This window comes from Mastomys coucha, unplaced genomic scaffold, assembly GCF_008632895.1.
Source record: "Mastomys coucha isolate ucsf_1 unplaced genomic scaffold, UCSF_Mcou_1 pScaffold22, whole genome shotgun sequence".
Classification (NCBI taxonomy): domain Eukaryota; kingdom Metazoa; phylum Chordata; class Mammalia; order Rodentia; family Muridae; genus Mastomys; species Mastomys coucha.
In genome coordinates, this window is record NW_022196905.1 from 116361245 (window position 1) to 116375648 (window position 14404).

Here is a 14404-nt window from a genome sequence, read left to right on the forward strand (position 1 = left end):
GGTCTGTATTCTCTTTCTGGTCATTGTGAGTAGGGTTGCAGAGAAACAGTGGCGAGCAGGTGTCTGTGGAGTTTTGGTGGCTCATGAGGCAATGTTCATTCTGTTCTCCCTGCAGTATCCCAGCCGTGGTGCACAGTGCTCTTCCGACCTGGGTTGTAAGAAGGGAAGGACGAACCCTCAAAGCAAAGGTACTTTTCTATGTCTTTCCCTGGACTGCTGAGAGGGTTGGTCTGACATCTTTGTGACACTTATGATGTCCAGTTTCGGGTCCTTAGTTTCTGGCTTTTTGAGCCTTTTGCTCCACCAAATCACAGGTGAGACTGTGTCTGTCCCCTGATTTGTTCCCCCACAGGCCAGCTGAAGCCTATAAGCAGGACTTCAATTCCCAGTGAGAGAAGCTGGTCTAATTGTTCCTTCTCAAAGGTGGAGGGACATGAACTTGTTTCTCCAAGGACCTGGGGGTTTAACTTTTCCATTTTTACTTCTTCTCCCTTCTTCACTCCTTCCCTCCCACCCTCTCTCCCTCCTCCTGCTCTCCATTCTAGAGATTGAACCCAGGGCTTCATGCAGGCTGGATAAGCATTGTACCGCTGAGCTTCAGCCCCAGCCTTGCAAAAAGACATTGCCTCGTGTTTCATCTTTAAAAGGCAGTGGTTCTGCAGGTCTTTAATCCCAGCTCTCGAGTCAGAGGCAGAGACAGGGGCAGGGGCAGGGGAGGTGGCAGAGGCAGAGGCAGTAGAGGCAGCAGAGGCAGAGGCAGAGGAGGCAGAGGCGGCAGAGGCAGAGGAGGCAGAGGCAGAGGAGGCAGAGGCAGAGGCAGAGGCAGAGGCAGAGGCAGAGGCAGAGGCAGAGGCAGAGGCAGAGGCAGAGGCAGAGGCAGAGGCAGGTAGATCTCTTTTTGAGATCTGAGTTTGAGGCCAGTCTTCCAGACCAGCCAGAGCTTAAATAGACAGATCCTGTCTCGAAACCAGAAGAACAACCAGCAGTTATGATGTATACACTTACACTCACAGAAAGACGCATGAGCGTCGAATTCCACTCTATAACATGTGTGTGTGTGAATTGCCATGGAGATCACTGTAATGTGGCTTGTCCCTTAGCAAACTTTCTACTTTCCTCACACTTCAGAAGGGTGCCCCCTACTTCGTCGTGTGGCTTTACACATCCCCCAGACAAGCTGTATACCCTGGAGGTACTCAGACGCCACGTAAGAGGCTGTACTTTGGGTCCATGGATAGTAATACGTTGAACTTGTCTCTCAGACATCTTCTCCCTGCTAAAAACCCCAAAGAGTGGGCAGACTCCAGCATCTCTCTGTGCCATCTCTGGGCCTTTCTAAGGATATATTGTCAAGTGTTCTGTTTGGCTTGGGGGTGCATATGTGATGAGGGTGGGGTCCACGGATGAGGGAGCTGCTGGGTTTAAGAGTGCAGAGTCTATACATGGGCTGAGTGCATGGTACCCCCTGGAGATGGTCCTCTCCCGGCACATTCACATCTGTGGTTCTTCAACCCCTTGGAACCCGTAGGAATCCAAACTGGCAGGTGTATTCCATACGACCAGACCAGGAAAACCTGTGAAGTCTCTGCCTGGTGTCCTGCTGAGGAGGGGAAAGAAGCTCCCTGGTGAGTTGCATGGTTGGGGTCACAAACCTTTCTCAGGTTCCTAAGCGTCTCTGATCAGCATCACCCTGGCTGCAAAGCCCGGCTTAGAGATCTCTATGCCAGCTCTGTGGTTCTGGGTTCTGCCTCTTCGGTGGGGTGCCCGGATGCCACAGGTATACCAGCTCAGAGAGGATAGGGCAAAGTCTAGACCAGGTGGGGTCTATAGTCTGCCTCTTCCCTCCAGGGTATCATATGCTGCTGTATGCCAGACCAGGGAGGGTAAAATGAGGTCTGGGATAAAAGGGGTAAAGGGGCCCATGGGGAATGACATAAGTGTCACGGCCCTTAGAAAAGGAACAAAAAGGGGCTGGAGAGATGGCTCAGCGGGTAAGAGCACCGACTGCTCTTCCAGAGGTCCTGAGTTCAATTCCCAACAACCACATGGTGGCTCACAACCATCTGTAATGGGATCTGATGCCCTCTTCTGGTGGGTATGAAGACAGCTACAGTGTACTTATATACATAAAACAAATAAATAATTCTTAAAAAAAGAAGGAAAGGAATAAAGAGGTTCAGGTGGCCTGAGAGGGGCAGGTGACAATGTCTAGTGCTGGCACTCAGATATGAGTCTCTGTGAGTGACAGAGACTCTGTGAGTCTATGAGACTCTGTGAGTGCCTGGCCAGGCAGGTGGGGCCGAAAAAGTCCAATGATGAGTGTTTTTTGGGGTAGAGAGCCTTCCCCTAAGTGTTACAGCTCAGTAAACCAGCCAGTCTCAGACCTCAGGGAGTGGGATGGGATTTGGGGGTGAATACATTCTGTTGGCTGAGGCTACAACACTGGTGATGTCTGTTTACACGGGGAAAGCGTCCAGGTGCTGTGCTGTGTGACGGACCACTGTGACCACCTGGTTGGGTATCTCCAGAATGTGTCCCGATGCAGCCATGGAAACAGGGAGGGAATTAACCCGACTCCCACTGGTCTCAAGTCTGAGATTTCCAGGATTTGAGCATGCACCACCTCACTGACTCTAGGCCAGTTCCTCTGGTGGCATGGTTCACATGCCCCACAGAGCCCTTAACGTGTCACAGTAACCCTGAACCCAGGAGCACTCTCAGGTGACCCCGGCCATCATGGCTGCTATGGAAGCCTCCCGAGAGCCAAGCAGGGTTGGTTGGTTATTCTGACGCATGGGTGTTCATATGAAATGACAGAGGCTGTGAGGAGGGAGAGCTGGAGAAGGCTCTAATGCGAGTACAGTGCTGCCCAGCAAGCTGATGGCTATAGCCCCAGGTGAGGAGGCAGAGTGAGGAGCACCCCTGGGCTGCTGGCCAGCTACTCTAGCCAATCAGGGAGCTTCAGGCTCAGTGAGAGTCACTGCCTCAAAAAATAAGGTGAAGAGTGACTGAGGAAGACACCAGGTATCAGTCTCTAGCTTCCACACATGAGGATTCTGAGGCCTCTGCACCTGTATACACATGAACAACACACGCGCATGCACACGTGCGTGCGAGCACACACACACACACACACACACACACACACACACACACACACACACTGTTCCTAGAAGAGTAGCAGTTCTAGGCAGCTCTGTCCAATAGAACTTTCTTCAGTGATGGGAACGTTTGGTACCCATGGCATCCAGTATGGTAGCCACCAGCCAGCTGTGGTGACTGAACACATGAAATCAGGAATGGAATTTTAATTGAAAATACATTTAATTTTTAATTTTTTTGTTTTTTGTTTTTTGTTTTGGTTTGGTTTTTCGAGACAGGGTTTCTCTGTGTAGCCCTGGCTGTCCTGGAACTCACTTTGTAGACCAAGCTGGCTTCAAACTCAGAAATCCGCCTGCCTCTGCCTCCCAGGTGCTGGGATTAAAGGCGTGCGCCACCACCGCCCGGCTAATTTTTAATTTTTTATATTATACTTATTTGTACTTGTTGGTTTGTATATGTGCCATGCCATGCATCTAGACCTCATAGGACAACGTGTGGGTCCCAGGGAGTGAACTCGGGCCGTCAGGTTTAGTGACAAGCACCTTTACCCACTGAGCTGTCTCACTGGCCCTAATTTTAATCTCATAGCCACTTATGCTTTAAGGCTCCCCAGATCTCCCAGGACTCAGGACCACTTTATATGTGGGACAAAGAGATGCTCAAGCTGACATATAGGTGACTCGGGCCAAGATCCACCCCCACCATCCAGTGCCAGGGTGCAGGCAGTAGGCTGTACCGCCCTTTCTGGCCTTCGGTTGCCATTCCAGTTTCATTTGTAAGTCAGGGAAGTTTCTTTGTGCAGAGGGTACTGCACTGTGGCTGGGATCCCAGCCTATACCCAGGGCTGCTTGGCTCCTCGCAGAAGACTCTGTGGTTGTAACTTTCAGCTTTGCCACCAATTCATTCATCAGATGAATCTGTGCATCACGCCTGTCCCAGGGCTACATCCTTCATTCCGTTTGTTGTTACTGTAGTTGTCATTGAAACAGGGTCTCATTGTGTAGCCTTGGCTGGCCTAGAACTCACTCTGTAGACCAGGCTAGCTAGCTTCAAACTCACAGAGATCCTCTCTGCCTTCCTCAGTGCTGAGATTAAAGACCTGTACCACAATGCCTGCTGAGGTTGGTTGGTTTGTTGGTTGGTTGGTTGGTTTACTCTTGTTATGTTTTGAGACAAGGTCTTACTGTGGAGTTGAAGCTGGCTGCATTTTGTAATCCTCCTGCTTCAGTCTCCTGAGTTCTGAGATTGCTGGCTTGCATTTTGATAGCTAGGACTTTAGGCAAGCAGTCTCCTCACACAGTATGTGAACCAGGTATGATGGTTCAGGTAACTCTCTGCTCATTCAGGATAGCAACTGTCTTAGTTAGGGTTTCTATTCCTGCACAAAACATCACGACCAAGAAGCAAGTTGGGGAGGAAAGGGTTTATTCAGCTTACACTGCCACATTGTTGTTCATCACCAAAGGAAGTCAGGACTGGAACTCAAGCAGGTCAGGAAGCAGGAGCTGATGCAGAGGCCATGGAGGGATGGTCCTTACTGGCTTGCTTCTCCTGGCTTGCCCAACCTGCCCTCTTATAGAACCCAAGACTTCCAGCCCAGGGATGGCACCATGCACATGGGGCCCTACCCCCTTGATCAGTAACTGAGAAAATGCCCCACAGCTGAGTCTCATGGAGGCACTTCCCCAACTGAAGCTCCCTTCTCTGTGATAACTCCAGCCTGTGTCAAGTTGACACACAAAACCAGCCAGTACAGCTACCAAGGAATTGACTTTCTTCAGTTACTTCTGTGTGTCACTTCATATAAAATGAAAAATCTAAAAACAGCAGACGGGGAGTAGGTCCCAAGGCTCTTGCTCTGTCTATAATAGATGAAATAAGACATGCAAAGAAAGCATAATTGAAAATAAAATGCTATAAATGTCATGTGCAAGAATGCTGCAGTCTTCGGAGTCTTAGTTTTTATATTTAATTATTCTTTATATATACACATGCATTTTTAAAACTTATTCTGATAGTTTCGTGCATATTATATGTAATGTATTTTGATCATATCTAACCCAAATTTCCCCTCCCACTCTCCCTGGGTCCCTTTCTCAAATACTTTCTTCCTCTGCCTTCTGCCCCTCCCCTTTCGTGCCCCGCCCCTCGTGTCCTGCCCCCTTTCGTGCCCCGCCCCTTCGTGTCCCACCCCCTTTAAAAATTTCACTGAGTCCAGTTAGCTTTGTCTGTATAAACAGAGGTGTAGGCCCATTCGCCTCAAAGTGGGTAACATAGCAGGAAGAGAAAGGACCCCTTTTCTTTTCGGGCAGTCAAGCATGGTTTGCCAACAGTTCCTCAGCTGTGGGTGGAGCATCATGATCCCAGCTCCCATCTATGCTGGGATGCTGACTAGCCGATCTTTTGTAGATCTTGCTTAGTGACTATAGTTGCTATGAGTTTATGAATGCGACAGCCACGCCATGCACAGGAGACAGCTCTGGTCCCCATCCTCGGCTCCTTCACATTCTTCCCATGCCCTCTTCCCTGATATTTCCTGGCCCCTCGGGGAGGGGGTGATATAAATGTCCCATTTAGGGCTGATTGCTCAACTGTTATTTTTCCTTAGCACTTTGACCAGCTGTGAGTCTGTGCGTTCGCTGCTGTCCACTGCAAAAAGGAAGCTTCTCTGACTGAAGATTCTCTGGGAATACTCTGACAGGAGCATTCACAGGAGTAGAAGCAAATATGTAGACAGCGGTTTGACTTGTTCATTTAAAAACAAAAACAAGGGGCTGGTGAGATGGCTCAGTGGGTAAGAGCACCGTCTGCTCTTCTGAAGGTCCAGAGTTCAAATCCCAGCAACTACATGGTGGCTCACAACCACCCATAATGAAATCTGATGCCCTCTTCTGGGGTCTGAAGACAGCTACAGTGTACTCATTTATAATAATAAATAAATCTTAAAAAAAAAAAAACAAAACAACAACAACAACAACAAAAAACAGTAGTAGGGTCTCCCTAGGGCCTCTGGCCTAAGCCATGGGCTTTTAACCAGGTTTGCAGTACCACACAGGAGGGACTTCATGTGCCGTGAGCCTCACATCCAATTGGAAAGTGCTTGGTTATCCCCGTAACCTTCATGCCACTATGTGGGCAAATCTTGCCTGGCAGATTGGTGTTGTATCACGCAGGGTTCACTGCTGAGTAATAATGCCGCTTGAGGACTTTGCTCCCTCAGTGGCCCGCAGAGCACTCTCGGACACTAGCAGGCAGGGAGGAAATCCCCAGATCAGCTATGCGCAAAGGATGTTTTCTTTTCAGTAAAACGCTCTTATCAACTACTTATGGTGAGCAGCCAAGAACGATGGCGATAGCTTATTTGAGGACTCCAAGGATCCCTTCCTGTAGCCTGGAATTTCAGTTCCTTTAACTTAGTGGAGAACTCAATACTCCCTAAAGCCTCTGATGAATGAATGAATGAATGAATGAATGAATGAATGAATGAATGAATGATATAGGCAATTCTGGGTGTAGTCCTGTGATAAAGCCTGGGCATTCCAGGGTAAAATTATTATTCAGCCTTGTAGGGACTTCAAGCCTCTTCAGGAAGCTATAAACATGGCTGCTCCAGAGCTGACCGGCACTGGCTCCAAGCCATTGTGCTCATCCAGTCTCAGCTTCAGAGTTTACCAATGAGGGATGGGGAATTGACCCCAGCTGTGGCAAAGGGTACTTCTGCCATGGCAATCGCCAAGTGCTACATTTAAGGCTCTTTTCAGTTTCTCCCTTGCAGAGCTAGTTGTCAGATATCAACGTGTCACTACACACAGCCAAACATACAGTTGTATCAGTATTGGATGTGATCTCATAATTGCCATGGAGTGTCAAGAGGGGAGGAAACTTCTTGGAGAAGCTGCAGGGCTCACGGGGAACTTTGGGACTCATTTCTCTTCACTCAGAACCACAAGACCATAACCCTCTGGTCCATACACTCTGTCCCTGAGGTCACGGTTCCTTGTCTTTCTCTCTCAGGCCTGCACTCTTGAGAAGTGCTGAAAACTTCACCGTACTCATCAAGAACAATATTGACTTCCCGGGCCACAACTATACTACGTAAGCATCTCCGATGCCTGGCTGTCCATGTCCGTGTTATCTGCTGTGAAACAGATGATTCCAAACCTAAGAGCCTAAAATTACAAAAGCTGATGCTTCTGCTTCCTCTTCCTCTTCTTCTTCTTCTTCTCCTTCTCCTTGTTCTTTTTCTTTTTTTCTTCTTCTCCTCCTCCTCTTCCTCCTCTTCCTCCTCCTCCTCCTCCTCCTCCTCCTCCTTTTTCTTCTTCTTCTTCTCCTTCTCCTCCTCCTCCTTCTTCTTCTCCTCCTCTTCCTCCTCTTCCTCCTCTTCCTCCTCCTCCTCTCTCTCTCTCTCTCTCTCTCTCTCTCTCTCTCTCTCTCTCTCATTTATGGATCAGGAGACTGGAAATGTCTTTGCTGGGTGGTTCTGGCTCTCGTTCTTTCCAGAGCTGTCAGTCAGAGCTACTCTTGGCTCTAGGCTTGATTAGAGCTGAGCCCCTCTCCATCCCCATCCATGTGGCCGGAGCAGGGGGAGGGGGGCTAAGTTTGTTCATCTCACCCAAGAACCGTTCTGAGTATCCTTAGGACATGGTGGGTGCTCCACCTGGGCAAGTAATCTGGATAGGAGCAGATTACCAAGGGCAACAGAGATGGAAGCCACAGTTCTGGGGAGTGACAGCCCCCACCAATCCTACAATATGCTATTGGTGCAAAGATTGTTCTTAGCACAGTGTAAGAGGACATTCTACAAGGGTCCCCAAAAGAGAAGGGGGCTGCCACATGGATCACATAAATCTGTTTGTAGTTCATCAATGTCAAGTTCAATAATCTCGCATTGGGAACCTGATAGCAACTGAGGTGGAGGGATTTTTACACCATAGTAACCAGCATGCACTATGTATCAGCCATTTGTTTTCCTTTTAGAGAGATGGTTGTTAAAGCATCCATTTGTTTGTGACTCTGCACAGGAGAAACATCTTGCCAGATATGAACACTTCTTGTACCTTTCACAAGACTTGGAACCCTCAGTGTCCCATCTTCCGACTAGGGGACATCTTCCAGGAAGCAGGAGAGAACTTTACAGAGGTGGCAGTTCAGGTTGGTGAAGTCTTTGTACAATGGTTTTATGGGGGCTGGGGGTGGGGTGGAGGTTGTCACATGTCAAGTAACAGTGTCTGATGGGAGAGGCTGACGTTCTGCGTTCTGAAGTCATGACTCACATTTATATTCGGTAAACTACACCCGGTGCCCAGGGCTTTCCTATATTCTTTCAAGGAATCCCACAGTCCTGAGTGAGCTACTTGGTGCATTTCTCCCCTGACTGCAGTTAGCAACTTACCACAAACGTGCCAGCTTAAAATAACATATGTTGGGACTGGGGGAGATAGATGGCTCAGCAGTTAAGAGCACTGATTGCTCTTCCAGAGGTCCTGAGTTCAATTCTCAGCAACCACGTGGTAGCTTACAACCATCTTTAATGGGATCCGATGTCCTCTTCTGGTGAGTCTGAAGATGGACAGTGTACTCACATTAATAATATAAATATATAAATCTTTAAAAAAAAATAGTAACATAGGTGTCTTAGTCAGGGTTTCTATTCCTGCACAAAACACCATGACCAAGAAGCAAGTTGGGGAGGAAAAGGGTTTATTCAGCTTACACTTCCACATTGCTGTTGTCCACCAAAGGAAGTCAGGACTGGAACTCAAGCAGGTCAGGAAGCAGGAGCTGACGCAGAGGCCATGGAGGGATGTTCCTTACTGGCTTGCTTCCCCTGGCTTGCTCAGCCTGTTCTCTTATAGAACCCAAGACTCCCAGCCCAGGGATGGCATCACCCACAAGGGGCCCTCCCACCCTTGATCACTAATTGAGAAAATGCTTTACAGTGGGATCTCATGGAGGCATTTCCTTAACTGAAGCTCCCTTCTCTGTGATAACTCCAGCCTGTGTCAAGTTGGCACACAAAACCAGCCAATACATTATGCCTTCTCTCTGTGCCTGGAGTCCAGATTTGGCTGACCTCCAGGTCCTCAGCAGCAATGCACTCTTGCTGGAGGCTCCAGGGCAGAGCACGTGCTCGCGTTTCTCCGGGGCTCCTGTATTTATGTATTGGTTGGCGGCCCGTTCTCCATCTTTAAAGCCAGTAAGCAAATGTCTTGTTTCAGTGGCCGAAATGACTTCTTATTGTTTTCATTCGTTTGGGGTTTTATTTTGGGGGGTTTTGTTTGTTTGTTTGTTTGTTGGTTTTGAGATGGGGGTTATTCCTCTGTGTATCCCTGGCTGTTCTGGAACTCACTCTGTAGACTAGGCTGGCCTCAAACTCAGAGCTCCTCTTTCCTCTGCTTCCCTTGGTGTGCTGGGATTGAACCGCCTCTACCCCCCTGACTTTTCGGCTCTTTGAGAGTGGGGCTTATTAGGTAGCCCAGGCTGGCCTGGAGTTCACTAGCCTCCCAAGTGCTAAGATTCCATGATATGACACAACATTTGCCTGATTGCTCTCTCTTATAAAAAAAAACACTTATCTTTAGGAGAAGGACATTCATAGGAAGGGCACGTAAGACCAGGTAGCCGGTCCATCTCAGGAACCCTTCATTTGCTCACAGCTGCCGAAGCTTTTCCTAAGGGAGTTCAGAAAGAAAGCAGAGAAGGCCTTTGCCGCCATCCCCTGGATTCCAGGCTAACCAGTGCATCTTAATCTGTAACAGGGAGGAGTCTGGAGGGGAGATTGAATGCGGAAGTGGTTCGTTGAACGTTACATTTTAAGAGTAAATGTGAGGGAGAGGGGCCCCAGATGGGAAACACTGGGAGGCATGCCTGCTGCCACCATTGGTATGCTGGCCCATGTTTATAGCACTGAAACCTTTTAATGAGTATTTTCCCCAGAGAGGAAAACCTTCCCTGAGATGACTTCTGAGCAGAACAGTGTCTGGTGGCTGCGGAAGCCGCACCCAATAGACATAGTGACTTCTCTCTCTCTTTTTTTTTCTTCTTCTTTTTTTATTAGATATTTTCTTTATTTGCATGCCATATGATTTCTCCTTTCCCAGTTTCCCCTTCAAAAAACAAAAAAACAAAAAAAACCAAAAACCAAAAAACAACAACAAGAACAAACCCCCGTTGCCTCCCCCTTCCCCTGCTCGCCACCCCACTTTCTCCCATTACTGGCCCTGGCATTCCCCTATACTGGGGCACAGAACCTTCACAGGGCCAAAGGCCTCTCCTCCCATTGATGACCGACTTGGCCATCCTCTACTACACACATGCTGCTGGAGCCATCAGTCCCACCATGTGTACTCCTTGGTTGGTGGTTGAGTTCCTGGGAGCTCTGAGGGTACTACTTAGTTCATATTGTTGTTCGTCCTAAGGGGCTGCAAACCCTTCAGCTCCATTGGACCTTTCTCTAACTCCATCACTGGGGACCCTGTACTCAGTTCAATGGATGGCTGTGAGCCTCTACTTCTGTATTAGTGACTTCTCCTTTTAACTGTCCCCCTCCTCCCCCTAGGGAGGAATCATGGGCATTGAGATCTACTGGGACTGCAACTTGGACAGCTGGTCCCATCACTGTCAACCCAAATACAGCTTCCGCCGCCTGGACGACAAGTATACCAACGAGTCCTTGGTCCCCGGCTACAACTTCAGGTAACAGTACGAAATGTGCCCGTGGGCTGACATCAGCAGTCAGAAAAGACAAGGTGTGGCTTCATGCTTGCTGCTATATTTGAATTAAGGGCACACAGATGAAGATGTAAGTAAATAAAACATTATAGCTTATCAACATTATTACTCATTAGGGAAATGCAAATTAAAACCGCAATAAGATAATATTGTAGGGCCGAGGAGACGGCTCAGCGGGTAAGGGTGCTTGCTGCCAATTACAGGGGCCTGAGTTTGATCCTCAGAACACACATAGAACCGACTCTCACAAGTGTGCTCTGACTTCCACACACATGTGTGCTTGAGCGTTCTCTCTCTCTCTCTCCTCTCTCTCTCTCTTTCTCTCTCTCTCTCTCTCTTTCTCTCTCTCTCTCCTCAGAATAATATTTTAAAAAGAGTAGGCAAGACTCGTCTATGGGCTGGGTAGTGGTGGCACATGCCTTTAATCCCAGCATTTGGGAGGCAGAGGCAGGTGGATTTCTGAGTTCGAGGCCAGCCTGGTCTACAGACTGAGTTGCAGAACAGCCAAGGCTACACAGAGAAACCCTGTCTCGAAAAACCAAAAACAAAAAACAAAAAACCAGCCCTCATCACCAGCAACATAGTGACTCAAAAATGCACATTCCTGGGCCCAGCCTAGATTCTCTGCCTCAGTCAGACTGTACAGGGGGTGGGTGGGCCCATGACTTATATTTTCACAGGTCTTCATGGGGCTCTACTGTTAGCTCCAATTTGAACACTGCTGAGCCAGAATGTCTGTCCCCAGAGCCCCATCCTGGATCCTGGGTCATGGGCCTCACCATGGGCCTCACCTACAACTGGATGCTTGCTATAGTACACAGTGCATCACAGCGTCCCACCTTGCTCCCCCAACTTAGCAAACGCCTTCACTGGAACAAGACGCTCTGGAGACTCCATTTAGTTTCTCGCACGTGCAGAATGCTTAAAACTATGTGATACTCTACACAAAGATCTGGGCTTTTTCCTGATAAGCTAAAGTATTTGACAAAAGGTTTACAATTTTTCAGAACACTGGGCTCGTATCCCATATGACAGCGTTGGTAGGAACTGGGCATCAGCCCCTGTAGAAAGGGCAAGGCTTTTGTGATGTCACTGTCCTAGCCGCTCCTTTAGATCTTTATATGTGACTGGCATGCTTTATGTCCTGCCCATGAGGAGACCCTTGACTCAGCATGGAGCTGGCAGAGGCTTTCTGACTCCTCGGGGTCGGTGAGATGTCATCCTGGGCTCAGAAAGAGGCTCTTAGTTGAGGCAATTTTTTTTGATCATCCTTTGCTGAACAATGTGATGTGCCGAAAAGGCTGTGGCCATTAGCAAAGAAGAGAGGACAGGATGAATGGTCCCCTGGCTGTCCTGGGCATTTTTATTTAGCAGGCAGACAGAGCATGCAAGGGCAATGTACCAACCAGGCATTAGCCAGCATCTTCCCGGTCTCAGAGCTAAACCTAAGAACATTTGGTCCTGGTGAGATCTGAGCTCTCCCGAGACCTGAAGGCACTGTGACGTCAGGATTCTTTTAGAATAAAGCATTAGCCAATTTGTTGTTGAATGAGCACAAGGAGAAATCTTTGGCCAAAAATAAATTATGGAGATCTGATAGGCAAAAGGACAAGTTGTTTTCAAAGAGCATCACAAAGGAGGAGGAAGTGACTGACTGTATGAGGTATTTGGGGAAAATATAGCTTTTTTTTTTTTTTTACAGGAAGTTTAAAAGTTCACAGTATGTAACTTGGTCCTCAAGAAAAAGATTGATGGGGGACAGGGAGATGGCTTGGTCAGAAAAGTGCTTGCCGTGCAAGCAAGAGGCCGTGAGTTCAGGTCGTTAGCATCCATGTAGAAAACCAAGCCAAGTGGTGTGGGCCTAGAATCCCAGCGCTGGGCAAGCAGAGACAGGAGGACTCCTGGGGCTCGATGGCCAGTCAGTCCAGAAACTGGTCTTCATGAGGTTCAGAGAGAGACCAGGTCTGATGAAATAAGGTAGAGAGAGTGATTGAGGAAGGTTCCTGATACAGACACCCGGTCTCCACACACAAACACTCGCTAAAATGAACAAGATACACTACAGAATGTCCTCCTTTGGTGAGCGCCAGATTCAGTTGACTTCCGTGTGATGCAGGGGAGATAAGATGCACTGCTTGGGTCCAGAACATGTAGGATACACGTTGGTTTCCTTCTGTGATATAGCAGAGCACTCTAAGTGGCATAGGGTGATAGACATCTATTCTCTCATAGAGACTGGAAGTCTGAGAAGACCAGGTGTGTCAGAAGGGCTCTCTCCCCCCCCCCTCTGTCTCTCTCTCTCTCTGTCTCTCTCTGTCTCTGTCTCTCTCTCTCTCTCTCCCCCAAGGCCTAAGGGCTTTTCTCTTGCCTCCTCTTCTATCTGCTCCAGGAATCTCTTACCTTGTAGCTGAACTACTCCAACCTCTGCTTTCATCCCTGAATGGTTTCTCCATTTAGTTTATAAGGAATAAATCATGGGATGCAGAACCACCCTGAACCCAAGGGAATCTCAACGTGAGGTGCTTATTTACATTTGCGAAAACTCTTATTTCCTTATTTGGTCATAATCCTGGTGTGGCCTACGGGTAGGACCTTGAGCCTATCTTCTTGCAGGTGGGGAGATTATTTAATCCATCATGTGCAGAAAAGTGCCTTGTCCGGTGTTGTCCGGTGTCCCTCACCGACTCACCACCTGCCTGTACCAACGTAGACTCTCCTAGAGCTACTCAGACCTTCTGAAACCCCTGTTTGGCATCCATTCAGGTCCAGGGGCTCCCTTTTTGAATAGTCTTCCCTCACATAATCTTTGCTCCCCATTACGATCTAGAACGGCTTCAAGGGCAGACAAGGGAGACTGGAATGCTCACTGGTTTGTTCTATCTCCCTGTAAAACGCCAGCACTTTTAGAGAGGATGCTATAAATACGGCTGCTTTTGTCTCACAGATATGCCAAGTACTATAAGGAGAACAACGTGGAAAAGCGGACATTGATCAAAGCCTTCGGCGTCCGTTTTGACATCCTGGTTTTCGGCACCGTAAGTCTCTCCTGGTCCCAGCACCTCCATCCTATGGCTGTGTAATCACCGATGTAGTGAGGAATGAATGGTAGTGGTCGCTGTCAGTAGTTGGCTCTGTGCTACCCACACGTGGGATGAGAGGAGAAAGAGATGTGTTTGGGGATCTGCTGGTGTACAAACCATCTGAAAACATGGAATGTGACTGAGGAAGAATTCAAAGACCTAAGCTTTGTTTTATTTTACTGGGTCAGGCTTCTGCTGCACAGTCAGCTGGCCTTGGGTTCTCAAGCTCCCTGACTCATCTCTCTATGTGCTGGAATTATAGGCGGGCACTACCATGCCCAGCTCTGATAGTCAACTTTTCAAATACTTTACTATAATACTGAACTGGGGAGATGGCCCAGTGGATAAAGTGCTTACTGGACAAAAATGAAGACCTCAGTTCAGACCGCCAGAGCCCAGGTGAAAGACTGGGCATGGCAATGCATGCCTGTAGTCCTGACAATGGGGGTAGACACAAGAGGTTCCTGGGGACTCAGTGGCCAGCCAGGTTC

General features: G+C 48.4%; 1 protein-coding gene across 2 annotated transcripts in view; it reads left to right on the forward strand.

Moving 5' to 3' along the window:
* Positions 1 to 14404, forward strand: part of P2rx7 (purinergic receptor P2X 7) — a 41298-nt gene that overhangs the window by 14918 nt on the left and 11976 nt on the right. For both annotated transcript variants that reach the window (XM_031337788.1, XM_031337789.1), the window contains exons 4-9: positions 116 to 188; positions 1529 to 1625; positions 7117 to 7197; positions 8124 to 8253; positions 10661 to 10797; positions 13778 to 13868. In XM_031337788.1, the coding sequence (XP_031193648.1) occupies positions 116 to 188; positions 1529 to 1625; positions 7117 to 7197; positions 8124 to 8253; positions 10661 to 10797; positions 13778 to 13868 (609 nt within the window). The remainder of the gene's footprint in view (positions 1 to 115; positions 189 to 1528; positions 1626 to 7116; positions 7198 to 8123; positions 8254 to 10660; positions 10798 to 13777; positions 13869 to 14404) is intronic.